Source organism: Phoca vitulina, unplaced genomic scaffold (genome assembly GCF_004348235.1).
Source record: "Phoca vitulina isolate PV1807 unplaced genomic scaffold, GSC_HSeal_1.0 scaffold6, whole genome shotgun sequence".
NCBI lineage: Eukaryota > Metazoa > Chordata > Mammalia > Carnivora > Phocidae > Phoca > Phoca vitulina.
Genome location: NW_022589709.1, coordinates 3,414,192 through 3,442,189, shown reverse-complemented (window position 1 = coordinate 3,442,189; position 27,998 = coordinate 3,414,192). Strand labels below are relative to the sequence as shown.

Sequence of the window (27,998 nt, the reverse complement as noted above, 5' to 3'; positions counted from 1 at the left end):
ATGGAGAGAGCCAGGCCAGAGCCGCAGCCTCAGCCGCGCCAACTGCCACGGGCAACCCCGCCGCGCCCGCTCCGCCCTGCTCCTCCCCAGCTGCCGGTCGAGGGCGCCTCCTTTAGGGCTGAGGCCGCGGAGCTCCCGCCGTCGCCGCCCACCCCGTGCGCGGCCGCCATTGCGACCGTGGCCTCGTCGTGCAGGGAGGCCCAGGCGTCGGGTGTACAACCCGCGGCACGGCGGCTGCTGCAGGTGAAGCCGGAGCAGGTGTTGCTGCTGCCCCCTGGGCCACCACTGGCTCAGGCCCAGGACGAAGGCGTTGTCGCCTCTCCCGCGCAAGCACGGCTGCTGCAGCTGAGGCCCGAGCTGCTGCTGCTGCCACCGCCGCCGCCCGCGTCCGACGGCGCCCCCTGCAGACCCGAGTTGCACTCAGTGCAGCCCCGGGCGCTGCACGTCAAGGCCGAGAAGCAGGAACAGGGGCCCGGCTTGGATCCGTCGGCGGGGACGCCAAGGCCTGTGGAGGCGGGCCCTAGAGCCTCCAAGGCGGCCAAGGTGGAAGGCCCGGGGCCAGCTCTCGACTGCCGCCGAGGGGACGAGAAGAAGGGCAAGTTGGAGGCGGAGGAGGTCATGAGGGACGTGGCGAAAGGCGGGGAAGGCAAAAACCTGGCGACCATCAGAGAAGGAGTCATCAAAACGGAGGAGCCCGAGAGACTCCGCGAGGACTGCAGGCTGGGCACGGAGCCCGCGTCCAATGGCCTGGTCCATGGCAGCAAGGAAGTCATCCTAGCCCAGCCATCCAGTGCCTTTGGGCCACACCAGCAAGACCTCAGGATCCCTTTGACTCTCCACACGGTCCCCCCTGGGGCCCGGATCCAATTTCAGGGACCTCCACCTTCAGAGCTGATACGGTTGACCAAGGTCCCCTTGACACCAGTGCCTATTAAAATGCAATCTTTACTGGAGCCTTCTGTAAAAATTGAAACCAAAGATGTCCCGCTCACCGTGCTTCCCTCAGATGCAGGTATTAGACGGCAGGGGAATCTGGTTTTCAAACTTCGTCTATGTTGCCCCATAGCTGACATGTCAGCAGTTCAGAAGCCTAAACTAGAAAAATAAAATCATGGAACTGATTCATTACAGGGCAGAGTCTGCACAGGTATCACTTCCAATCGACTTGTACATATACCAGTAAAATACACTAACATGTTCCAAGATTCCCAAACGTTTTTTTAAAAATCTATTTTAAGGCCCAGTGAATGATGAGATTTAGAGGCGACTAATGTTTATACACAAAATAGAAATATTCTCACTATAAACACAGTTATTTCAACCCTCAGTTTCTATGCTACACTTTATTATAGTAGTTCAATATTTTTACGTGTATCAAGAAGAAAAAGAAATTTTTAAAGATTTTATTTGAGAGAGACAATGAGAAAGAGAGAAAGCACAAACGGAGGGAGGGGCAGAGGGAGAGGGAGAAGCAGACTCCCCTCTGAGCTGGGAGCCAGACCTGAGATCCAGACCTGAGCCAAAGGCAGACGCTTAAACGTCTAAGCCACCCAGGCGCCCCAAGAAGAAAATTTTAAGTCTTGTTTAATGAAAAAAGGTTTATAATCAAACAGGAAAGTTTATACTGAATTTGGAGGTAATTTGTCGTCTTTAAAAATGAATAGTAAACATTTTTCTAAGAGAAAACAGTACATGATTAAATGTAACACTTTAGTATTCTAAAAGCTAAAGATTTATAGAAATATAGAAAATGAAAATACTGTAGAATAAGCTAGAAATTGTTTTAAAAAAATGTAGTTAGCAGTAACAACTACAAATATTTTATTGCTATCCATTATTTATGAATATATAGTTAGAAAATTCTTATTTTAAGATTTAATTCAGATAATTTTATGCCAATGAATGTCATGGAAAATCATATCATCAGTTCATATTTTCATTAACTTTTATATTTACTGTTTTCTTATTTTCCTTACTGACCCTTTCTCTCCATCTCACCCTCTTGCTTTTATAAACTTCATTTTCTAAAGGAAAGGGAAAGCCTTCTATATAATAGTTATTTAATCCTTTGTGCATTTTAAAAACTTTCATATATCAAGTAACTAAAATAAAGAGAAACAGTAGAAGTTTACAGACAGTTGTTTTTGATGAATTAGGTAAGAGATGTGAATTTAGCTACCTTTATTGTAATTTCAACTTGTTCTGGGACTCTCAAAAAGTCACTTTTATTATTTTTCTTTTATTTTTTTCTCCCAGGACATAGGGTTAGTGTCAATGACCCACCTTGGCAAGAGCTTCACCTTCATAATGAAATAGAATATAGTATTATATTATAAATATTTTTACTTGAACAGACACTACAGGGGCATGTAAATGAGTTCCTTTAAACGTTTAGGGAACACCTAGCTAGTGCTAGGATTATAGTCATGAATAAGTCGTAGTTCCTGTCACCCAGTAATAGAATATTTTTAATGGGAAAGAAACTAAATTAATTATTGGTAGAGGTATTACCAAAGCCCAAAGAAGTAATAAGCCAACAGTTTACTGTGTCTTCAACATTATTACTCCTACAATATCTTCAACAATATTATTCTTTTTGAGGAAAAGAAGAGTCATTCTAAGCTATAGTTTAGAATGCTGAGTTCAGGGTTTATGAGGTGTTCTGGAATACTGACAGTTCTTTGACTGTATTTTCTCCAGTTAAAAAATAAATATAGATGAAGGTGCACTTCACTTTAACATTATGTGTGTGTGTGTGTGCGTGTGTGACACATTAATTCAGTCTCTTAATTTTTGTCATGTAGGAATACCAGATACTCCCTTCAGTAAGGACAGAAATGGTCATGTGAAGCGACCCATGAATGCATTTATGGTTTGGGCAAGGATTCACCGGCCAGCACTAGCCAAAGCTAACCCAGCAGCCAACAATGCAGAAATCAGTGTCCAGCTCGGGTTAGAGTGGAACAAACTTAGTGAAGAACAAAAGAAACCCTATTATGATGAAGCACAAAAGATTAAAGAAAAGCACAGAGAGGAATTTCCTGGTAAATGAAATAAACAAAATTTCTTTCTAATTTCTTTTAAATTTATTTAGGTAAAGATTAGGTTAGGTTGAGAATGAAAGACAAAAATGCATATTTTTTTTCTAATCTGATATGTACAATAAAGAGAATAATGGCTAATATTATAATAATGATTGAGTTGATACATGGCATACGTTTTCTTAAATAGAACCAAGTAGAGGAATATCTGGTCTTATATTTGCCAACTAATAACAAACCAGGGGACATAATTTTAGTGTGGTTTCGATTAAATATACAGATATGAACTTAATAAAGGTGAAACTCCAGAGTTTCAGGCTACAATTTTGCAAATACACTAGAAAATGAAGAGTTAAAATCATAGCAACAGAAACAAATATGCATCATACACTTAAAGACAATGAGAATGCAGGGATTGACACCATGCTCCATTTTAATGTTATATGGTTATGAGAACATAATTGTGTCTTCTAACTGCCAAATTTATCCTCGTCATGATGTAGTTTGAAACAATTTCTGATTTACTCCCCAGCCATGAGGACATTTAGATTAAGCTTGGGTAAAAGCAAAGTGTATGGCCCATATGATCATGCATGATGGGAAAAGAGTTATTTTTTTCTAAAATATGAGCAGAAATGTTTTGGGTGTCAGAGGCAACAGTTACAGAGAACCAGTGATTCCCCTGGTTATACAGTGGCTGCAAACTGTTAAACTCCACTCTTCTGACTTTGGAAGGAAATTGGGTTGTTTGTGGACTTGGGATTGCCAAGTTTAGGAGAGTGATTCTTCCTAAGCCAGGTATAAAAATAGTGACTGGTCATTAGTGACCATTCCATTGTAAGATAGAGACAGTTATATCTGATAGAAAGTGAGGGAACAGGAGATGAATAATATCTTACAGGGGCATTATTTTATAAGTAAAGGAAAAGCTTTGGGATTCAAACTCAATGTCTTTAATGTTGATTTTACAATGGGTTCAATATGTGTCTTTGGTTATAAGACATTTGCCCTAACTCTTCCTTTGAATCATGGGTTACAATATTGACCACTAGTTAGGAGCTATATGGGTATTAAAATGCACAGAAATCACATAATTAAGTTAGAAAAGACACTTTAGACAATAACTTATTTTTTTAAATTTAGAAGTATTTTGGATTCTTTATTGTGAAAAAGAACTATTTAAAGGCTAAATAGGGTCTTTATGTTCAAATTAAAAATTGCTTATCTTCTTCTATAGGTTGGGTTTATCAACCTCGTCCAGGGAAGCGAAAACGCTTCCCTCTAAGTGTTTCCAATGTATTTTCTGGCACCACACAGAATATCATCTCTACAAATCCTACAACAATATATCCTTATCGCTCACCTACCTACTCTGTGGTAATTCCCAGCCTACAGAACACCATCACTCATCCAGTTGGTGAGTTTGTTTTATTGTGGATTATGAATTTTTAATAGGTGTATGAAAATTTTACCTTAAGTTGAAATTTTGTTTCTGTTAGCTTAAGAATTTTTAGAACAACAATATTAAGGAAAAAAATCAAGAAGAAAGTAAAAACATGAAATTGGAGAAGGAAAAATTTCAGAGCTTGCTATGTACTGTATCATCCTAGCACATTTTTATCTCATTAAGTCAATCTAGCAATGTAGTTTGGTATTCTCCCTTGTTTTGGTGAATATTTCCATCTCAGATGTTTTCTCAGTCTATAGTATATTCCACTGCCATATTTGCATCCCTACCTACCTACCCCCATTACCTAATGTTTATTAAGTACCAAATATAGGGCAAACTCTGTGTTTGAGACAGAATGCAAAGGTATCTTTACAGTCTCCTATCAAAGAGCTTATATGGTAGTTTAGAAAGGATAGATACCAATACAAATAATTTACTATTTCTTTGATAAAATCTATAGTACCTTGTCTGTTATTATTTCTACAACCAATGCATTATGCTCATTCTGTCTTTCACATTTAATGCCACATCCCAAGCTCTTCTCCTATTTCTTGTTTCCAAAAGTGATTACAGCATGATCGTCCAGAATTCTTTTTAGATATCTTTCTTTTATCAAATGTCTTTGATGCTGGTTATGCCAGCATTTTCATTTTATATTAAATATCAAATTTGTTTATTTTAAAGTCTCCCAGAACTCTGGTGGAAGCTATATTTATTTTAGTCTGGCTTTTAAATGTCACTTTATACATATATGAATTTTCTGGTGAATTATTTTGTTCTCTACATTTTATCTCTAAAGCCTGAAATTGGTTTGCCTTATTATACTGTTACTCAGTTGACATCTTTCATTCTTCTGAATTCATACATTTTCTCCAAATTTTTAATTAAAAAAGTTTACTACTATTTCAGTTGTTTGGTAGTAGACATATGGTGCCTCTTCGGTTTACCCACCTCTTCTTGTTTAACTGAAACAAACAGAAAACCTACATTTTTCTGATACTATTATAATCCAAAAAAAGCTGGTCTTCTCTTTGCCTTAAGATCTATTCCAGCAAAGTATCATGTCCATGAGAAACAGAAATCTGGCTCAAAAATTCCTTGAAAAGTGATATAGCTCTTTATTGTAGGTTTTCTTGAGGGGGCAGGGAAGGAAGAATCACATGGTTCAACATACAGTAAGTCACCTTGGGGCTCCTCATTATCGTTTTCTCTCTCCAAAGTCCCACTTTTTTTTTTTTTAATCAGTTGCCTGTTTGTCCCAATTCTCCATTTCCCACCTCTGTCTCTATGTCTCTGCCTGTTACTCTATTTCTCCTCCTCTCCTTCTGTCTCTGCCTCTTTTTCTCTTTGTTCAGCCACATGCTGGTCCTTCTCTCCTTACTACCTCCATATAGCTTTTTCTTGTAGAGAAATTTGGTCTGTCCTCAGTTTCTGCCATTCTTCACTCCTTCGCTATTTATCCCAGTCACACAACAAAAGCCTCGGTGCACCCTCTGTCCAGTCAGCACAGGCAGTGAATTCTTTCCCTTTGGAAGAGGTGGTGGGAGAGTATTGAAAATTAATAAATTTTTTTTGTTCCTGTCATACTATACCATAGATCTAGAATTCTGCTCTTTATCTCATGTAATGATTAGATTATGCTAGCTGCTTTACAAGCACCTAAACATAATGGTTTAAACAGAATTATGGTTTATTTTTATCCATTTAAAGTCTAAAATAGGTATTTCTAGTCAGTGTATGGCTCTCTTTGAAGGGGTGACTCATGGGCACAGACTTCTTCCACCCTGTGGCACTGCCATCTTTAATATGTGGCATCCAAGGCCACTGGACTAGTGTGCATGAACTTGCAGAAGGGGAAAGAGCTTGGAAGATAATGCATGAAAGGTTTTCAGAGGCCATTCGCCAAAGTGGTGCACATCTCTTGTAGCTTCCATTGGGTAGCTCTTGGACCCATGGCAACTCCTCTGACTGCAAGGGAGGCTGGGAAATGTAATTTAGCTATGTGCTAGAAGAAGAGAAAACAGGTGACTGGCTAGTCTTTTCCATACCTTATCTAAAGTTTGATACATTAGAGCTCTGCCTTTCCCACAAGTCTTCTGTCTTCACTGACAGTTTATGGAGATGACTCGATGTTGCAGACTTTAACTTCCTGCTTAGCAACCAGAATTTCGACATTTAGGACATCTTCCTTATACTTCTATATAACTCTCTATGCATGCATTTTATTTTTAACCTCAGACCAAAACAGTGCCTGACATATGTTAGTTACTTGGTGAATACTGAATTAAAGGAATGCATGATTTATCATCTCATGCCTCATACTGCTTTTTTTTATAGAAGTATCTTTGGTTAAAAAGAACATTTCATGTCAGCTAAAAGATGAGTCCCTTCCTTCTTCAGTAACTGGAATAATGTCAGTTGGTCTGTATAGCTCCTTTACTTTGCCTGGGAAGATCATACTTCTTTACTGAGGACTAAGAGCTTCTTGAACTAGCTATAGGGAAGCAAAACCTGTGTCAGAGGAAGATTTTAGGAGCAGATGTCTTGAGTGCAGTGATAATTCAATTACAAATCAGCCTGGCTTCATAGTTGTTTAGAGAAGGGAGTTTTCTTTATACCAGATCAGTGGTAAAAGTACTATCAGATATAGATTTATTTGTTAGGGTTTTTTTTTCCATCTAGTCATAGCTTTCTTAACTATTATTAGCCAAGTTCTGCGCCAAAAACTGGGATGCAGACATGAATGAAAGTGTTCCTGCTCTCAAGCTTCCGGTTTTGTGATTGTGGTAGGGGTGGCAGACAAGCAAGTAACAGAGGTTTATAATATTTCATGGTAAGTTATAGATTTACATGTTCTGAGGGAACATGGAAGAGGGAAACTACTTTATGCCTGATCAGTCAGGAAAGGCCTAGGGCCTGTGCCTCACAGATGGGAGGGCACATAACCCTATCAACTACGAGCACCAGGACAGCTTCACTTACACCCTGCCCCTGTGTTATCTGTGCTTCACTGGCTCAGGGGCCATCTTTGAAACAGATAGATTAACAGATAATTACCAGATAATTAGTAACAGATAATTAGTAACAGATAAGTACCTACCTGCAGGTTTAAGAGGAGTATTATATGCCTTATCTGGAGAGAAAGAAGGAAGGAAAGGCCTTCACTGGGCAAGGCTAAGAGAAGATCCACATTCCTTTCAGCCTCTCACAGAGACATATTTCTAATCATAGAGTCTGTTCTTGGACTGCATCTTCTATATTAACAGAGATCTAACTGCAGTGGAATAAACCAGATCATGACTCTCTTGCCATGGCTTCTCTCTGTATTTCTTTGGAAAAGTTTAATTAAGTTTAGGCTAAATGTGTCATTTGAATAACTTGGTAACTCAATTAGTAGTCCTCTCTTGTTCAAGAACATGATTGTTTCACCTACCTATAAAATTCTGCCATATTTGTTACGCCTCACTACAATAATACTACTTTCCTATCTGTCACAAATTGTTGACCTGTGACAAGTCCTCTTCTCACCTGGGAATTTCCTTCTGTAATCACATTGACATTGAATGCAATAAAGCAAAATAATTTTACTGATTGTTTATTTTTTCAATCAAAAAATTAAATGTCATATTAATGTCAGATTAATATAGAGAAGTATATGGGATAGTAGTAAAATGACCCATACACTTCCCTGAAACCTCAATATTCAAAGTAAGGTTAATATATTTACACAATAGAAAGTTTAACAGTACCAATAGATGTATAATAAAAGTCTAGCTTTTCTTTTTGCCACATTGCCCTGTCTCTTCTCCCAGATGATTGTTCCTTAAAAGTAACCACTATCTGTAGTTTCATATTATTTTTTTTAAAGAAACATTTATATATATGCATTAGCATCTGTATGTATTCATCTTTCACTCAATCACTCAATTTTATTCATTTATTTATCCATTCAGAAATATTTGTTGGGTGCCTGGGTGGCTCAGTCATTAAGCCTCTGCCTTTGGCTCAGGTCATGATCCCGGGGTCCTGGGATCGAGTTCCACATTGGGCTCCCTGCTCTGTGGGAAGCTTGCTTCTCCCTCTCTCACTCCCCCTGCTTGTGTTCCTGCTCTCATTGTCTCTGTCTCTGTCAAATAAATAAATAAAATCTTAAAAAAAAAAAAAGAAATATTTGTTGAGGACCTATTCTGTGCCATACAGAATTTTGAGCCCTGGAGATACAGCAGAGAGCAAAACAGAATAGGTCTCTCTTCTCATGTCACTTAGAATCTAGATGGGAAAGAGAGACAAAAAATGTAAAATAGGTAAACAAAATGATTTTGATTTGTTCAAATACTATAAAGGAAATAGAGTAGTGTGATGTGGTAATGTTAGTAGGTGAGGTGGTTAGTGAAGGCTTCTGGTTGTACAGCTTATTAAATTCTGAAAAAAGAAAAACATGGAGCAACTCAATTAATGTCAGACCTATGCTATTTTTATTTCTAAAGGTGATGCCCCACCTGCCATCCAGCTGCCCACACCTGCAGTCCAGCGCCCAAGCCCCATCTCACTTTTCCAGCCCAACGTCTCCAGTACTGCCCAGGTGGCCGTCCAGGCTCCAAGTCTGCCCCTCTGCCCGGCACTCCCACCCCAGCGCTTTGCTGGGCCCTCCCAAACAGACACTCATCGGCTGCATTCTGGAGCCAGTCACTCTGTGAAGAGACCCACTCCGGTCTCTCTGGAGAACACCAACAGGATTCCAACTAGTGCAAGTACTGCCCATGCCAGATTTGTGACCTCAACCATCCAACCTCCCAAGGAGTATCCCAGCGTTTCCACTTGTCCCAGAAGTGCTCCAATCCCCCAGGCTCCTCCTATTTCACACTCACATGTCTACCAGGCTCCTCCCCTTGGCCATCCAGCCACGTTGTTTGGGACACCACCACGATTTTCTTTTCATCACCCTTACTTCCTACCTGGACCTCACTACTTCCCATCAAGGTAAGTGAACATTTTTTTCTTTCACCTAAAGACATATATAGCTAATGCATTTTTACCTATGAAGGTACCCATTTTTTTTTATTTTAAAAGGGACTTCCTCAATTCTGATTAGAATCTGATTTAGATTAGAGGCTGAATTAGGGGCCAAGCAGTTAACATAAAAACATGAAGGAGGCTAGATGAGGACTGGGAGGGCCAAAGAGAGTTCATGCCCCATCTAATGGGGTAGCTGCTACTGAGCTGTAGCTGATTGTTGCCACAAGATAATACAGGCTCCAATGTTATCAGATCTGATTTTTCAGAAAAATCAGTTATAAGGGTCTTTAAGATTATTTAGTTACCCCCCCATCAATATCTTATTGTATAGAGTTGTGTTTCTCAGACTTACTTTTATATGTATATCATTCATATGTGATCTTGTTACAATGCAGGGTCTGAGTCAGTAGGTCTGGGGTAGAGCAGTATCCTATACCAGGGTATAGTAGGCCTGATATTCTGCATTTCTAACAAGTTCCCAAGTGATGCCAGTTCTGTTGGTTTGTAGACCAAACTTTGAATAGCAATCGTATAGAGGAGAGTGTTTGGTCTGAGAGGTTTAATGACTTGTTCAAAGTTACACAGTGGTCTTTTTAACAACAACAACAAAAATCCCATATAAATTATCAGTAAAAGAATTGATTTTTATAGGAAAGCATCTAGAGAAAACAAATTTGTAACTTTTCATTTTGGAGTGATAGAATTTAGCTTCCTTGCAAACATTCTAATAGAGTATAACTTCTACTTCTCAATTGCTGGTAAGTGTATAAACAGAGATAGTTTCTACTGAGATTGGAATGTTACATGTCTAATACCAATCTTCTATTGTTACTTATTTAGGAAAGTAAAATTACTTCTCACTTAGGCATACCAATAGCTCAAAGAACTTTTCAGGTATATATTATGTTACTTCAGTTCATAATAGGATTACTTGTTTTAAAGTCCTTAGCCCAGTTTGCCACAACCATTCCCCATTTTATAGCTTAGTGATGGTCAAGGGGATGGTGGCTCATGTTCTGGTGTGACTTTTTGCTGTTGGAGGAGGCATTATAGACCTTTTTTTCCTCAAAGCATTATGGCTGTGCATTTTGACTTAATTTGGTGGCTTCCTGAAGAATTGGTTCAAGGGCTTACCTTTGTTTCACTCACCTCAAAACACTCTCAGGGTTTGAGTTGTCTTTCAAGTGGTGTTTGTGAAAAATATTCAAAGGCATATACTACCCTCAGTTTTCTGGTGTAAGGGACAAAAGATGGGGCAAGCAGCAGGCAGACTGAAAAGCCTAGAAGAGACTGGGAAAGGAGGTACATGGGGGAATAAAGGCTTTGAAAAGCTCCAATGTATACTGGGAAATCCAGAATGGCACGCACATATCCAGGGCTAGACACATATTCAGCAAACACCTGAGAAGACTGTAAGCTTTCACCTCTGACTGATCTTTAGGCTCTGTGTAAATAGGAAACCAAGTCTAAGAAAGAACTGTAAACATCCTAGCTAAGCACTGAAGGAGTGCCCCAACTCAGAACCAATCTGCAAAGACTGGGAGGGTGTTTTTTGCTCTCGTTTGTTTTGTTTTAAGGAAAGCTCTGCCAAATCACTAAATTAATGGAACAGAGACTTAAATAATCACAAAAGGCAAAGAATGAAGTCTTTACAAAAATAATTTAGAAAAGTCACCAATGAAACACACAAGTACAACTCAAAAAAAGCAACCGTATCATACCCTGGGGAGGGGCAGAAATCTGATTTTTAGAAATACTACATTATAATACTCAAAATATCCAGTTTTCAACAAAAAATTACTAAGCATGTAAGGAAACAAGAAGATATGGTATTTACAAGAAAAAAATTAACAGAAACTATCCCTGAGGAAGCCCAGACATTGGATTTACTAGACAAAGACTTTAAATCAACTGTCTTGAGCTAAAGGGAGATAAAGGAAACCATGGACAGAGAACTAAATGAAACCAGGAGAACAGAGTACCACCAAATAGAGAAGAACATCAATAAAAATACAGAAATTATAAAAAGGAACTAAATAGAAATCCTGGAACTTAAAATTACAGTAACTGAAATGAAAAATCACTATGGAGATCCAGCAACATATTTGAGCAGGCAGAAGAATTAGTGAATATGAAGATAAGTCAATTGAAATCATCCAATCTGAGAAGCAGAAGAAAAATAGTTAAGAAAAGTGAACAGAATCTAAGGGACCTGTGGGACACCATCAGATGTACCAACATAATCATCAGAGATCCTGGAGAAGAGGTGAGAAAGGAAAGGGCAGAAAGAATATTTAAAGAAATAGTGGCCAGAAATGATCCAGATTTGAAAGAAGATGTGAATCCAAGAAGTTCAATGAATACTAACTAGGATAAATTCAAAGAGATCCACACTAAGATACATTATAATCAAACTGTTAAATACCAAAGATGAAGAAAGAATCTTGAGTGCAGCAAGAGGAAAGTGACTTATCTTGTACAGGACATTCTCAGTAAGACTAACAGCCAATTTTGCATCAGAAACCATGGAGGACAGAAGGCAATGGGATACATAGTGCTGGAAAAAAAAAAAAAACCCATCAATCAGGAATTCTATAATTGACAAAGTATCCTTCAAAAATGAGAAATAAAAACCTTCTCAGATAACAAAAGTTGAGGAAGTTCGTAACTAGTAGATATGTCCTACAAGAAATGCTAAAGGGACTACTTCAGACTGAAATGAAAAGACATTAGACAGTAACTCAAAGCCAAACAAAGAAATAAAGAACTCTGGTAAAGTTTACTATATAGGCAGATATAAAACCCAGCATTATTGTATTTTTTGGTTAGTAACTTCTTTTTCCCTGTATTATTTAAAAGGAAAATACATAAAGCAATTATTATAAATCTATGTCAATGGATACAAAATGCATAAGTATATAATTTATGACAACATAAAGTGGGGATGGTGTTTTATAGAGAGTTTTCATATGCCAATGAAGGTAAATATCAATTTAAATTAGATTGTTATAAATTTAGGATTTTAACTGTAATCCCCAAGATAACCATTTAAGAAAATAACTTTAAAAATACGCAAAAAGGAAATAGGGAAACAAAATAGAACACTAGAAAAATCCATTAAACATAAAAGAAGACCTTAATGGAAAAACTAAGGAACAATAAAAGAATGACATATAGAAAGCAAATAGCAAAATGGCAAAATAAGTCCTTCCTTATCAGTAATCAATTTAAATGTAAGTGGATTAAACTATCTAATTAAAAGCAGAAATTGGCAAAATGTATTAAAAATAGGATCAAAATATATCCTGCCTGCAAAAGACTCACTTTAGATCCAAAGACACAAATAGGTTGAAAAAGAGGAAAAAATAAAAGAAGATATTCCATGCAAATAGTAACCAAAGAGAGATGGGGTGCCTAGAATAATATAAGCAAAATAGACTTTATGTCAAAAATTGTTAACAGTAGACAAAGAAGGATATTACATATTGATAAGAGTTAATATATTAAGAAGATAAAGTGATTATAATCATATATGTATGCAACAAAGGGCCCCAAAACATATGAAGCCAAAATTGCAGAATTAAATGGAGAAATAGATAAATTTACAATAATAGTTGAAGACTTAAGTATTTTTTTGAGATATAACCGACATATAACATTATATTAGTTTTATGTGTACAACATACATTTTTTTTTTTGCTTGTGATGAGAACTTTTAAGATTTACTCTCTCAGCAACTTTCAAATATACAACATGGTATTAACTATAGTCACAATGTTGTACATTATATCTCCAGGACTTATTTATCTTATAACTGGAAGTTTGTAATTTTTGACCACCTTCGCCCATTTTTGCCTATTTCCCACCCCACGCCCCTTCTGGCAACCACCAATCTGTTCTCTATATCTATGAGTTCATTTTTTTTAAGTTCCACATGTAAGTGAGATCATACCAAATTTGTCTTTCTGTGACTTATTTTATTTAGCATAATGTCCTCAAGGTTCATCCATATTGTTACAGGATTTCTTCCTTTTTCTACAGCTGAATAATATTCCATTGTGTGTATGGAACTTCTTCTGCAGTGAACATGGGAATATTTTTTTATTTATTTTTATTTATTTTTTTTATTTTATTTTATTTTATTTATTATTTATTTATTTATTTATTTTTTTCAAGTTAGTGTTTTCATTTCCTTCAAATAAATACCCAGAAGTGGAATTGCTGGATCATATGGCAGGTCTATTTTCAATTTTTTGAGGACTGTTCATACTATTTCTCATAGTGGCTACACCAATTTACTTTCCCACCAACAGTACACAAGGGTTCCCTTTTCTCCACATCCTCACCAACACTTGTTATTTCTTGTCTTTCTGATAAAACCATTTTAACAGGTGTGAGGTGATGTCTCATTGTGCTTTTTATGTTCATTTCCCTGATAATTAGTGATGTTGAGTACCTTATCATGTACCTGTTGGCCATCTCTATGTCTTCTTTGGAAAAATGTCTATTCAGATCCTGTGCCCATTTTTTAACTGGACTGTTGTTGTTGTTGCTATTGACTTGTATGAGTTGTTTATATATTTTGGATATTAATGCCTTATCAGATATATGAGATGCAAATATTTTCTCCCATTTGGTAGCTTGCTGTTTCATTTTGTTGCTGGTTTCCTTTGCTGTGCAGAAGCTTTTTATTTTGATGTGGTCCCACTTGTTTATTTTCACTTTTATTGCCTTTTGGTGTCAAGCCCAAAATATCATCAGCAAGACCAATGTCAAGGAGCTTACTGCCTATATTTTCTTCTAGGAATTTTATGATTTGGGGTCTTATGTTCAAGTCTTTACTTTTTAATTTTGGGTTGATTTTTATGTATGGTGTAAGATAGGGGTTTCATTATTTCCATGTGGCTGTTCAGTTTTCTTTTTTAAGATTTTATTTATTTATTAGACAGAGAGATAGAGAAAGAGAGAGCACAAGTAGGCAGAGCGGCAGGCAGAGGGAGAGGGAGAAGCAGGCTCCCCGCTGAGCAGGGAGCCCAATGTGGGACTCGATCCCAGGACCCCGGGATCATGACCTGAGCTGAAGGCAGATGCTTAACTGACTGAGCCACCCAGGCGCCCCTCCATGTGGCTGTTCAGTTTTCTTAACACCATTTATTGAAGAGACTATCCTTTCCTGATTGTATATTCTTGATTCCTTTGTAAATTAATTGACCATGTATATGTGGGTTTATTTCTGGTCTCTCTATTCTTTTCCATTGATCTATATGTCTGCTTTTATGCCAATACCATATTGTTTTATTATAGCTTTATAATATAGTTTGAAATCAGGGAGTGTAATGCCCCTAGCTTTGTTCTTTCTCAAGATTGCTTTGACTATATGGGGTCTTTTTTTTTTTTTTTTTTAATGTTATGTTAGTCACCATACAGTACATCATGTAATGTTCCATGATTCATTGTTTGCTTATAATACCCAGTGCTCCATGCAATATGTGCCCTCCTTAATACCCATCACTGGGCTAACCCATTCCCCCACCCCCCACCCCTCTAAAACCCTCACTTTGTTTCTTGGAGTCCATAGTCTCTCATGGTTTGTCTCCCCTTCCGATTCCCCCCCGTTCATTTTTTCCTTCCTTCTCCTAATATCCTCCATGCTATTCCTTATGTTCCACAAATAAGTGAAACCATATGATGATTGACTTTCTCTGCTTGCTTATTTCACTTAGCATAATCTCCTCCAGTCCCATCCATGTTGATGCAAAAGTTGGGTAGTCATCCTTTCTGATGGCTGAGTAATATTCCATTATATATATAGACCACATCTTCTTTAACCATTCATCTGTTGAAGGTTATCTCAGCTCTTTCCACAGTTTGGCTAGTGTGGACATTGCTGCTATGAACATTGGGGTGCATATAGCCCTTCTTTTCACTACATCTGTGTCTTTGGGGTAAATACCCAGGAGTGCAATTGCTGGGTCATAGGGTAGCTCTATTTTCCAAAGTGGCTGTACCAACTTGCATTCCCACCAACAGTGTAAGAGGGTTCCCCTTTCTCCACAACCTCTCCAACATTTGTTGTTTCTTGCCTTGTCAATTATTTGGGGTCGTTTGTGATTCTGTACAAATTTTAGGATTGTTTGTTCTATTTCTGTGAAAAATGCCATTGGAATTTTCATAGGGGTTGCATTGAATCTATAGATTGCTTTGGGTAGTATAGACATTTTAACAATACTTCTTTTGATCCATGAGCACAGAGTATCTTTCCATTTATTTATGTTTTCTTCAATTTCTTTTATCAACGTCTTATATTTTTCAGCATACAAGTCTTTCACCTTTCTGGTTAAATTTATTTTTAGGTATTTTATTCTTTTTGAAGCAGTTGTACATGGAATTGTTTTCTTAATTCCTTTTTATAATAATTTATTGTTAGTGTATAGAAATGCAAATGAGGGCGCCTGGGTGGCTCAGTTGGTTAAGCGACTGCCTTCGGCTCAGGTCATGATCCTGGAGTCCCGGGATCGAGTCCCGCATCGGGCTCCCTGCTCGGCAGGGAGTCTGCTTCTCCCTCTGACCCTCCCCCCTCTCATGTGCTGTCTCTCTCATTCTCTCTCTCTCAAATAAATAAATAAAATCTTTAAAAAATAAAAAAAAAAAAAAAAAAAAAAAAAAAGAAATGCAAATGATTTTTGTGTAATGATTTTGTATCCTGGAACTTTACTGAATTTGTTGATTAGTTCCAACATTTTTTTCAATGGAATCTTTAGGGTTTTCTATGTATAATATCATGTCAGTCCAATAGAGATAGTTTTACTTCTTCTTTTCCAGTTTGGATGCCTTTTATTTCTTTTTCTTGCCTGATAGCTCTGGCTTGGGGTTCCAATACTATGTTGAATAGAAGTGGCAAGTGTGAGCATCCTTGTCTTACTCTTTCTTTTTTTTAAAGATCTTATTCATTCAGAGAGAGAGCGTGCGGGGGAGAGGGCCAGAAGGAGAGGTAGAGAAAGAATCTTAAGAAGGCTCCTTGCTCAGCGTGGAGCCTGATGTAGGGCTCAACCCCACAACCCTGAGATCATGACCTGAGCAGAAATCAAGAGTTGGTTGCTTAACTGACTGAGCCCCCCAGGTGCTCCTCTTACTCTTGATCTTAGAGAAAAAGCTTTCAGCTTTTCACCATTGAGTAGCTGTGTAGGAAGGAACTTCTAGTACAATGTAGGAATCCTGTGAAGGAAAAGCTTTCAGCTTTTCACCATTGAGTAGATGTTAGCTGTGAATACTTTAAATAATAGATAGATCATTCCTCCAAAATGAAGGAAGATTATAAGGAAATAGAAGACTGTACAGCACTGTAAACCAGCTACATAACAGGCATATATAATGCTTCACCCAATGACGGAATATAGATTCTTCACAATTGCACACAATTGCACATAGGAGAGACCATATGTTAGATCACAAAGCAAGTCTCAAAAGTGCTTAAAAAGATTTAAATCATACAAAATTTCTTCTCCAACCATGATAGAATAACAGAAAAATTATAGCTGCAATGACCTACATTCAAAAAGGAAGATCTCAAATCGACAACAACTTTACACTTTAAGGAACTAGAAAAAGAAGAGCAAACAAAGCCTAAAACCTGCAGAAGGAAATGATTAGAGGTAAGTAAAGAATAGAAAAACAAAAGAGCATTTAATGAAATAAAAGAAAATCAACAAAAGTTAGCTTTTTAAAAAGATCAATTGAATTGATGAAACTTTAGCTAGACTAAGAAAAAAAAGAGAAGACATAAATTATTAAAATGAGATGTGAAATTGGGTACATTGCTACCAACTTTACAGAAATAAAAATGATTATCGGAGAATATAGTGAATAATTGTACACCAACCAGTTAGATACTTCAATAAAGTGAACAAATAAGTGAATTACCAAAACTGAGTCAAGTAGAAATAGCAAATCTGAACAGACCTATATTAAGAGATTGAATCAGTAATCAAAAACCTTCCAACAAAGAAAAGCCCTGAGCTAGATAGCTTCATTGGGAATTTTACCAAATATTTAAAGAGGAATTAGTACCAATTCTCAAATTCTTCCAAAAAATATGAAGGAACACTTCTAGAACCAGCATTACTCTGCTACCAAAGCCAGACAAAGATATCACAAGAAAGAATATTACAGACCAATATATCATATGAATATAGTTGTAAAATATGCTCAATAAAATACTAGCAAACTGAATCCAGCAGCATATTAAGAGGATTATATACCAAGACCAAGTGAGATTTACCCCAGGAATGTACATGTGGTTCAACATCTGAAAATCAATGAGTGTAATACACCTTATAAATAGACTGAAGGAACAAAACTACCTGATCATCTCAATTGATGCAGAAAAAAAGCTTTTGATAAAATCCAACACCTTTTTTATTATAAAAAACAATTCCTGATTTCAAAACTGAATTGTCAAACTAGGAATAGAAGAGAACTTCCTCAACATGATAAAGGGCATCTCTGAACAAAACCCACAGTTAATATCATCTTCATTGATGAAGGACGAAAAGCTTTCCCCCTGAGATTGGGAACCAGAAAAGGACGTCTGCTTTCACAATTGCTATTCAACATTGTACTAGAAGTTCTAGCCAGAGAAATTAAGCAAGAAAAAAAAGACGTCCAAAACAAAAGAAATAGAATTATCTCTTTTTGTACATGATCCTATGTATGGAAAATCCTATACATAGAAAATCCTAAAAAATCCGCAGAAGTTTATTAGAGCTAATGATAAGTTGCAGGGTATAAGATAAATATACAGAAGTCACTTGAATTTTCTATACACTAGCAATGAGCAATCCAAAAAGGAAATTAAGAAAACAGTTCTATTGGATCATAGCAGAAGAGAGGAATAAATGAAACAAGACAAAACCAGAGAGGGAGACAAACCATAAGAGACTCTTAATCTCAGGAACCAAACTGAGGGTTGTTGGAGTAGAGGGGGATGGGAGGGATGGGGTGGCTGGGTGATGGACATTGGGAAGGGTATTGTGCTATGGTAAGCACTATGAATTGTGTAAGACTGATGAATCACAGACCTGTACCCCTGAAACAAATTAATACATTATATGTTAATAAAAAAATTTTTAAAAAGAGTAAAATACCTAGGAATAAATCTAACCAAGGAGAGGTACAAGACTCATAAACTGAAAACTACAAATCATTACTGAAAGAAATTAAAGACCTAAATAAATGCAAATGTATTTATGTTCATGCATTAGAAGACTTAATATTGTTAAGAAGACAATACTTCCTAAAGTGATTTGCAGAATCAATACAATCCCTCTCAAAAATCCCAGTGGCTTTTTTTCACAGAAATGTAAAAGCTGACCCTAAAGTTTATATGGAATTATAAGTGACCCAGAATAGTTTTAAAACAGTCTTGAGAAAGGGGAACAAATTTGAGGACTCACAATTCCTGACTTCAAACTTACTACAAAGCTACTATATCAAACAATGTGGTATCAAGAGAATGAAAGACAAGTCACAGACTGGGAGAAAATATTTGCAAAAGATGTATCTGATTAAGGACTGTTATACAAAATGTGCAAGATATTGAATTCTTAAAACTCAACAATAAGAAAACAACCTATTAAAAATGGACGAAATACCTGAACAGACACCTCACCAAAGAACATATACAGATGGCATTTAAGCACGTGAAAAGATGCTTCACATTATATATCTTTAGGGAATTACAAATTTAAATGGGATACCACTACAAACCTATCAGAATTGCCAAAATCCAAAATATGGACAACACCAAATACTAGTCAGGATGTGGAGCAAAGGAAATTCTAATTCATTCCTAGTGGGAATGCATAATGGTACAGTCACTTTGGAAGACAGTTTGGCAATTCCTTATAAAACTAAAAATACTCTTACCATATGATCCAGCAATCATACACCTTGGTATTTACCACACACACAAAAAAAGAAAACTTGTGTTTACACAAAAACCTGCACACAGATGCTTATAGCAGTTTTATTCATAGTTGCCAAAACAGAAGCAATCAAGATGTCCTTCAGTAGGTGAATAGATAAACTGTGGTACGTATAAACAGTGGAATATCATTATATTAATATAATATAATTAAAATTAATATATATTGAAAAGTAATGAACTATCAAGCCATGAAAAGACATGGAGGAGACTTACATGCATACTACTAAGTGAGAGAAGCAATGAATAGCATTATAGTTTTGCCTTAGTTACTACCATCTTGTTACAAAAATTTTTATATGCAAAGCAGACTAGCATATTGAATCTCCATGTACCCATCACTCAACAATTATCAGCAGTTTAGCTATTCTTAGTTCATTTATTTCTTTTACTTTTTTGGGAGAAGTATTTTAAGTATTTTAATGTGAATCACAGATGCATATATAATTGCATATAATTTCATACATACATCAGTATGTGTATTTACTAGTTAGGGACTTGAAAAAATGACCAACCATTTTCATACCTGAAAAATTAATAATTCCTTATTATCATCTAACCACTAACTGGCTTGTTGAATTTTCCTCCCTTGTCTCAAACTGTCTTTTTACAATCGGTTTGCATAAAACAGGATCTAAGCAAGATATACACATTGAATGTGATTATGTTTAAGCCTCTTTCATGCTAAAATAGTACTCTATCCTCTTTTATTGTTTTTTAATGCCATGTATTCATTGAAGAAACACATTATCCTCATCCTGGATTTTGCTTATTTTATCCTTGGATTTTATTTACGTGTTACCTTATTACCCTTTTTTTCCCTGTAAAATGATAGATCTTGCAACTTGATTAGATTCAGTTTCAAATTTTTTTCTTTTACTTACCCCCCCCTTCTTTCTTTTTCTTTTCTCTCTTTTTTTGGCAATGATACCTCATGGGTGGTGCTGTGTAATTTGTATTGTATTACATCAAGAAGTACACAAAGTCTGTTTTTCTCTAATAGTGATGTTAAGAATGATCTGTAGGTTCACGTATTATCACCGTGATACTTCTCAATTATTGGCTGTACAGTAGCATCATTTGAAGAGTTCAGACCAGATAAATTAGAATTGTTGTGGATGTAGGACCTGGGCAGCAGTATTCTTTAAAAGTTTCTCCTGGTGATTGTAATGGTCAACTAAGGTTGAGAAATACCAGTGTAATGATTTTAGTAGCTATGGGGATTGTTGCCTAGAACCATGGGATTGCAAAATGGTGATTTTCTGATTCAGTATTCCTTCACTCATTAACTAGAATGCTTTTTTGAAGAAAAACTTACCCTCATCAATTGGTTACTCTGAAATACAGAAGGGTAGTATAAATTCTTGATTTTTCCCCTCATATCACTGAGTCTTGTTTTGTTTTAGGAATACCATCATGAACAAGTAGACTTTTGTGTATTTGCTATGTTTTGATACATTGCAGTCATTATTATATCTTTTGATGCTCAAATTATCCTTTAATTTGTCTTTTATTTGTCTAGTTGGCTACAGGTTGGGTCCTGTGTCCTTAATCTTTGATAGCTTTTTGTTCTCTGGCACAATATGTCCTAGGCTTATCTTGTACATTTTGTACATACCAGACCGGGAATCAGCCATTTTACCCAGAAATCCAGGTTCCTTTTACTGAAATCACATTTTGAGCAATAGGGATGCTTATTGCTACTGAACTAATAAAGTATCTAGGGATTTTCAGTGGAAAATATGCATGTATTTTTTTGAATGAGAAAAAATAATTCATGAATATATATTGATATCTCCAAAATAAATTTAATATTGTAGTTTCAAATGAAGTTCTTTGATTTTATGTGTTAGTATCTTTTCCCCCTAAAAATCTTGTTTCCTAATGATAATAACATATTTGCTTTATACTACTAAACATGTTTTTTTCCTGATATGTGTGTGTGTGTGTGCATATATAGAGAATAGCTTCAAAACAATTATATCAATAGTTTCAAAGCAGCAATATCACAAACAATAAAATTACCAAATGCAGTTTAAGATTTGTTTGTAATTCTTTCTTTAGGGTGTATCTTACCAGGGAGGCACAATAAAAGTATCAGATTTAGATTACCTTGAAATAATGTTTCTCTGTGTAGTTAAGGCAACTACAACTTGATATAACTGGGGTTCACTTGTTTTCATTTGCTTTTAATTTTTAGGGATCACTTTTTAAAATACTACATTTGTTTTAAAATCATGTAATTACATGGTTTCAAAGTCAAAACCATAATACAAAGTCCATTCTGAGAAGTCTAGCTTCTTTGCTTGTCTCTTCCCCTCTTCCATCTTGCCTCCTACATGCCACCATTTCAGTTAGATTTTGTTCTATCTTTGCATTCTTTCTTTTTGAAAATCAATGTAAAACATATTTATGTGTGTGTTTATGAATATATTATTACATATAACTTCTTGTAAGACTAAATAATAATACATTAAAAGTGTTTCTAGTTTCTAAAGTACTCACAGATATCCTCTCTCAAGTTCCTCCTGACAGATCTTTTAAGAACAGGCAGAACAGGTGATATTATCTCTGTTTTTTTATAGAAGGAGCCCAAAGCTCAGAAAAATTTAGGTTTATTTAAGGTTACCAGGTTTTTAAGTGGCAGAGCTAGAACTAGTACATAGGTAGTGTGGCATGGTAATTAGGAGAACAAGTTCTAGAGTTAGCTTGCCTCATTCTATTTCACTATTTGCTAATTATATGACTTTGGGCAAGTTACTCAATCTCTTTAAGATTCTCTTCCCTCATCTGTAAAATGGAGATATAGTATCTGTCTCATATGGTTGTTCTAAAGAATAATTGAGATAACACATAAACTCCTTAGCTAATGCCTAGAGAATATAGTAAATGCTTATTACATGTTGGCTAATATTATCATTCTATAATTCTAATTGATGCTTTTGCCATTACACCACAGTGCTTCTAAACGTATTCATTTTCATCCATGCAATCCTCTAGGATTACTCTGATCTTAACTGATCTGTTTTCTGAATATAACATGTTTTTACCATACCTATATAGCCATGAAATGTTTGCAGTTTACATTATAGACTTTAGCACATGTCTAGTATATACCTAGATTCTAGATCTTTTTCTAAAATTAAATTCTCCACCAAGTCTGTGTAGTATCTTGCCTACATTGAGTCCTGAAAACAGATAGTGGGTCCAGTGTTTCTAGCTGAAGTGAGGACTTTGTGCAGGAGAGCTATCTGTGTAACTCAGTGGGTGGAGGACCTGAGGGTAAAAGAGCCACAGGAGAAAAGTCATACTAGCTAGAAGGATAATGTGTTCCGGATGTATGTGTTATATTAAAAATGCCTCAAGGAAGATATGGCAATAGGAAAGGAAACCTGAGACATTTTGGAAATTTAGCCTCATTATTGTGATATTTAACATGCGCAAGGCCCCCAGCACTTGGGAGATTTGGGGATGGGATGCCAAACCACTTGAGATACCCCATATTTTAAAAGAGTTTGAGATAATAGTCTAGTATGTCAATCGTACTTATGTTTTTAAAGGGAAGATAACAAAGTTGACCTTTTTTTAAAAAAAAAAATGTGGGAGCATGAAGTGAAACCCTCAACTTGTAGGTTTTGCTGAATGTGGTTATTATATTTATGTTATCTGTCACTAGATGGAGTCCATGAGCCCAGGGAACTCTTGCTTGGACTTTTGTGTACCCCTTCCTATGATTCCCATTCTGTGCCTTTGAAAGGGAGAATACTCTAAAAAAAAATTAACAAATGGGCTTGGATGGCAGAATTTTTAGATTTGCTTTAAAAAAGCAGTTTGTTAAACAGCAAAATAATCTTTTCAATTGTTCACATTGCAAAAACTTTATTTGGAAAAGATCTTTAAAACCACAGTTTAATATCCATTCTAAATCTTTCTGAAAGGAAGAAAGTTTTTAATTTAACTTATTATGGAGAGTCAATTAAAAAGTTAAGTTGTTATCCTCTGTTCCAGTGCCACAGCCCCCCTGCCCAGGAACTCTTTTTTTTTTTTTAAGTATAGTTGACACACAATGTTATATTAGTTTCAGATGTACAACATAGTGATTTGATAAGTTTATACATTATGCTATGTTCATCGTAAGTATAGCTACCATCTGTCCCCATACATTGCTATTACAATATCATTGACTATATTCCTTATGCTATACCTTTTGTTCCTGTGACTTATTTACTTTATAACTAGAAGACTGTGTCTCCCACTCCCCTTCACTCATTTTGCCCAAACTCCCACCCCTGTCTCTTCTGGCAAACATCAGTTTGTTCTCTGTATTTATAGTTCTGATTCTGCTTTTTCTTTATTTTTTTAGATTCCACTTACAAGTGAAATCATATAGTATTTGTCTTTCTCAGTCTGACTTATTTCACTTAGCATGATGCCCTCTAGGTCTATTTATGTTGTCACAAATGGCAGGATCTCATCCTTTTTTATGACTGCATAAATTTCCTCTGTGTGTGTGTGTGTGTGTGTGTGTGTGTGTGTGTGTGTGTATAAAACACATCTTCTTTTTTTAATTAACATATAATGTATTATTGGTTTCAGAGGTACAGGTCTGTGATTCATCAGTCTTTTATAGTAACCAGTGCTCATTACAACACATGCCCTCCTTAATGTCCATCACCCAGTTACCCCATCCCTCCACCCTCCTCCCCTCCAGCAACCCTTAGTTTGTTTGCTATGATTAAGAGTGTCTTATAGTTTGTCTCCCTCTCTGGTTTCGTCTTATTTTATTTTTCCCTCCCTTCCCCTATGATCCTCTGTTTTGTTTCTTAAATTCCACATATCAGTGAGATCATATAATTGTCTTTCTCTGATTGACTTATTTTGCTTAGCATAATACCCTCTAATTCCATTCACATCATTGCAAATGGCAAGATTTCATTTTTGATGGTTGAGTAATGTTCCATTATATATATACACCACATCTTCTTTATCCATTCATCCATTTATCCATGGACATCTAGGCTCTTTCCATAGTTTGGCTATTGTGGACATTGCTGCTATAAACATTGGGGTGCAGTTGCCCCTTTGGATCACTACATTTGTGTCTTTGGGGTAAATACCCAGTAGTGCAATTGCTGGGTCATAGGGTAGCTCTATTTTCAACTTTTTGAGGAACCTCCATACTGTTTTCCAGAGTGGCTGCACAAGCTTGCATTCCTGCCAACAGTGTAGGAGGGTTCCTCTTTCTCTGCATCCTTGCCAACATCTGTCATTTCCTGACTTGTTAATTTTAGCCATTCTGACTGGTGTGAGGTGGTATCTCATTGTGATTTTGATTTGTATGTCCCTGGTGCTGAGTGATGTTGAGCATTTTTTCATGTGTCTGCTGGCCATTTGGATGTCTTCTTTGCAGAAATGTCTGTTCGTGTCTTCTGCCCATTTCTTGATTGGATTCTTTGTTCTTTGGGTGTTGAGTTTGATAAGTTCTTTATAGATTTTGGATACTAGCCCTTTATTTATATATAGCCCTTTATTTATATATAATAGTATATCTTTTCCCATTCTGTCAGTTGTCTTTTGGTTTTGTTGACTGTTTCCTTTGCTGTGCAAAAGTTTTTTATCTTGATGAAATCCCAATAGTTCATTTTTGCCTTTGTTTCCCTTGCCTTTGGAGACGTGTCTAGCAAGAAGTTGCTGTGGACATCCCTGTTGTGTTTCTGACCTTAGGGGAAAAGCTTTCAGTTTTTCCCCATTGAGAATGACATTTGCTGTGGGCTTTTCATATGTGGCTTTTATGATATTGAGGTATGTTCCCTCTATCCCTACACTGTGAAGAGTTTTAATCAAGAAAGGATGTTGTACTTTGTGAAATGCTTTTTCTGCATCTATTGAGAGAATCATATGGTTCTGGTCCTTTCTTTTATTTATGTAGTGTATCACATTATTTGATTTACAGATGTTGAACCACCCTTGCAGCCCAGGAATAAATTCCATTTGGCCATGGTGAATAATCCTTTTAATGTACTGTTGGATCCTATTGGCTAGTATCTTGGTGAGAATTTTTGCTTCCATGTTCGTTAGGGATATTGGTCTTTAATTCTTTTTTTTGGTGGGGTCTTTGTCTGGCTTTGGGAGCAAGGTAATACTAGCCTTATAGAAAGAGTTTGGAAGTTTTCCTTCCATTTCTATTTTTCGAAACAGCTTCGGAAGAATAGGTATTAATTTTTCTTTAAATGTTTGGTAGAATTCCCCGGAGAAGCCATCTGGCCCTGGGCTCTTGTTTGTTGGGAGATTTTTGATTACCGCTTCAGTATCCTTGCTTGTTATGTGTCTGTTCAGGTTTTCTGTTTCTTCCTGTTTCAGTTTTGGTAGTTTATATGTTTCTAGGAATGCTTCCATTTCTTCCAGATTGCCTAATTTGTTGGCATATAGTTGTTTATAATATGTTCTTATAATTGTTTGTATTTCGCCAGTGTTGGTTGTGATCTCTCCTCTTTCATTCATGATAAAACACATCTTCTTTATCCATTCATCTATTGATGGACACTTAGGTTGTTTCCATTTCTTAGCTATTATAAATAACACTACAATAAACATAGGGGTGTGTATATCTTTTTAAATAGGTGTCTTCATTTTCTTTGGGTAAATACCCCATAGTGGAATTATTGGATCATATGGTATTTCTCTTTTTAATTTTTTGAGGCACCTCCATGCTGTTTTCCATGGTGGCTGTATCAATTTACCTTCCCACCAACAGTATATGAGGTTCCTTTTTCTCCACATCCCTGTCAACACTTGTTATTTTTTTGTCTTTTTTACTTTAACCATTCTCGCAGGTGTAAGATGATATCTTTTGGTTTTGATTTGCATTTCCCTGATTATGAGTGATGTTGAGCATCTTTTCATAGATGGTCTGTTGGCCATCTGTATATCTTCTTTGGAAAAATACCTATTCAGGTCCTCTGCCCATTTTTTAATCAGATTGTTTGTTTTTTGGTATTGAGTTGTAGAAGTTCTTTTTATATTTTGGATACTATTGGATATGTCATTTGCAAATATCTTCTCTCATTTAGTAGGCTGTCTTTTAGTTTTGTTGATTATTTCCTTTGCTGTGCAGAAGCTTTTTATTTTGATATAGTATCAATCATTTATTTTTGCTTTTGTTTCTCTTGCCTTAGGAGACATATCTAGAAAAATGTTGTTATGACCGATGTCAAAGAAATTACTGATTGTGTTCTCTTCTAGGATTTTTATGCTTTCAGGTCTCACATTTAGGTCTTTAATCCATTTTCAGTTTATTTTTTGTATGGTGTTCAAAGGTGGCCCAGTTTCATTCTCTACATGTAGCTGTTCAGTTTTCCTAGCACCATTTATTGAAGACAGTCTTTTCCCCATTGTATATTCTTGCCTCTTTTGTCATAAATTAATTGACTATATAATCATGGATTCATTTCTGGGCTTTCTATTCTGTTCTATTGATCTATATGTCTATTTTTGCATGAGTGCCATACTGTTTTGATTACTATAGCTTTGTAGTATATCTTGAAACATGAAATTGTGATACCTCCAGCTTTTTTTTTTTTTTTCTTCTTCTCAAGATTGTGTTAGCTTTTCAGGGTCTTTCATGATTCCACACAAATTTTAGGAATTACTTATTCTAGTTTTGTGAAAAATACAGTTGATGAGTAGCTATTAATTCCAACCCAACTATATATCCCTCCCCTGGTAAGTTTTGTTTCAAATACTAGTAAAAACAATTGTTGCACTCCTTACTAAGCATTGATTTTTAACACAATATAACACACGCCTGCATTTCCAAAACCTTAAATGGTGTCATGCAGAAAAGCCCAGATTAGCAATTTTTCTTTATCAAGGTTGTCAAAGGTAAGAAGCCAACGCTGATACTAGATAATAGCTCTGGTGAGTCACAAGCTTACTTTGCCATTTATTTTATGTTGGGACTTGGTAGTAGTAAAAGAGCAGATGAATACATGAAGTGGTCGCAGAAAGTTATCTTGGGAACTTTCCAGGCCCCAGAGAGGATGCAGTTAAACTTCCTCAATTAGTCTGTATGCAAGGCAGCATGAGGACAAGGTATGATCTAATTCCATTTTTGTCTTTCTGCTACAGCACGTGCCCTTATAGTCGGCCTCCCTTTGGCTATGGAAATTTTCCAAGTTCAATGCCAGAATGCCTTGGTTATTATGAAGACAGGTACCAAAAACATGAGGCTATGTTTTCAGCTTTAAATAGAGACTATCCTTTTAGAGACTACCCAGATGAACGTACGCACAGTGAAGATTCTCGGAGTTGTGAGAGCATGGATGGGACCTCTTACTATAACAGTCATAGCCACAGTGGGGAAGAATACTTAAACCCCATGCCTCAGCTGGACATTGGAGCCTTGGAGAACGTCTTCACAGCCCCAACATCAACTCCCTCTAGCATCCAGCAAGTCAATGTCACTGACAGTGATGAGGAGGAAGAAGAAAAAGTGCTCAGGAATTTATAA

At 36.4% G+C, this 27,998-nt stretch overlaps 1 protein-coding gene across 2 annotated transcripts; it reads left to right on the top strand.

Moving 5' to 3' along the window:
• On the top strand, positions 1-27,998 carry SOX30 (SRY-box transcription factor 30). Of its 2 annotated transcripts, XM_032403460.1 has the most exons (5): positions 1-1,012; positions 2,805-3,044; positions 4,279-4,458; positions 8,979-9,471; positions 27,617-27,998. In XM_032403460.1, exons 1-5 carry the CDS (start codon positions 1-3, stop codon positions 27,996-27,998), a joined length of 2,307 nt encoding a protein of 768 aa, XP_032259351.1. The 2 variants fall into 2 exon arrangements, with proteins under 2 accessions (XP_032259351.1, XP_032259352.1); XM_032403461.1 differs by lacking the exon at positions 8,979-9,471 and having other exon boundaries at positions 27,617-27,735.

What these genes read in the sequence shown, in the direction of transcription:
- SOX30 (XM_032403460.1), top strand. Translation starts at nt 1, where the DNA reads ATGGAGAGAGCCAGGCCAGAGCCGCAGCCTCAGCCGCGCCAACTGCCA. An exon ending in CGTGCTTCCCTCAGATGCAG is followed by an intron (nt 1,013 to 2,804) that starts GTATTAGACGGC and finishes TTTGTCATGTAG; the next exon opens with GAATACCAGATACTCCCTTC. An exon ending in CCTCACTACTTCCCATCAAG is followed by an intron (nt 9,472 to 27,616) that starts GTAAGTGAACAT and finishes TTTCTGCTACAG; the next exon opens with CACGTGCCCTTATAGTCGGC.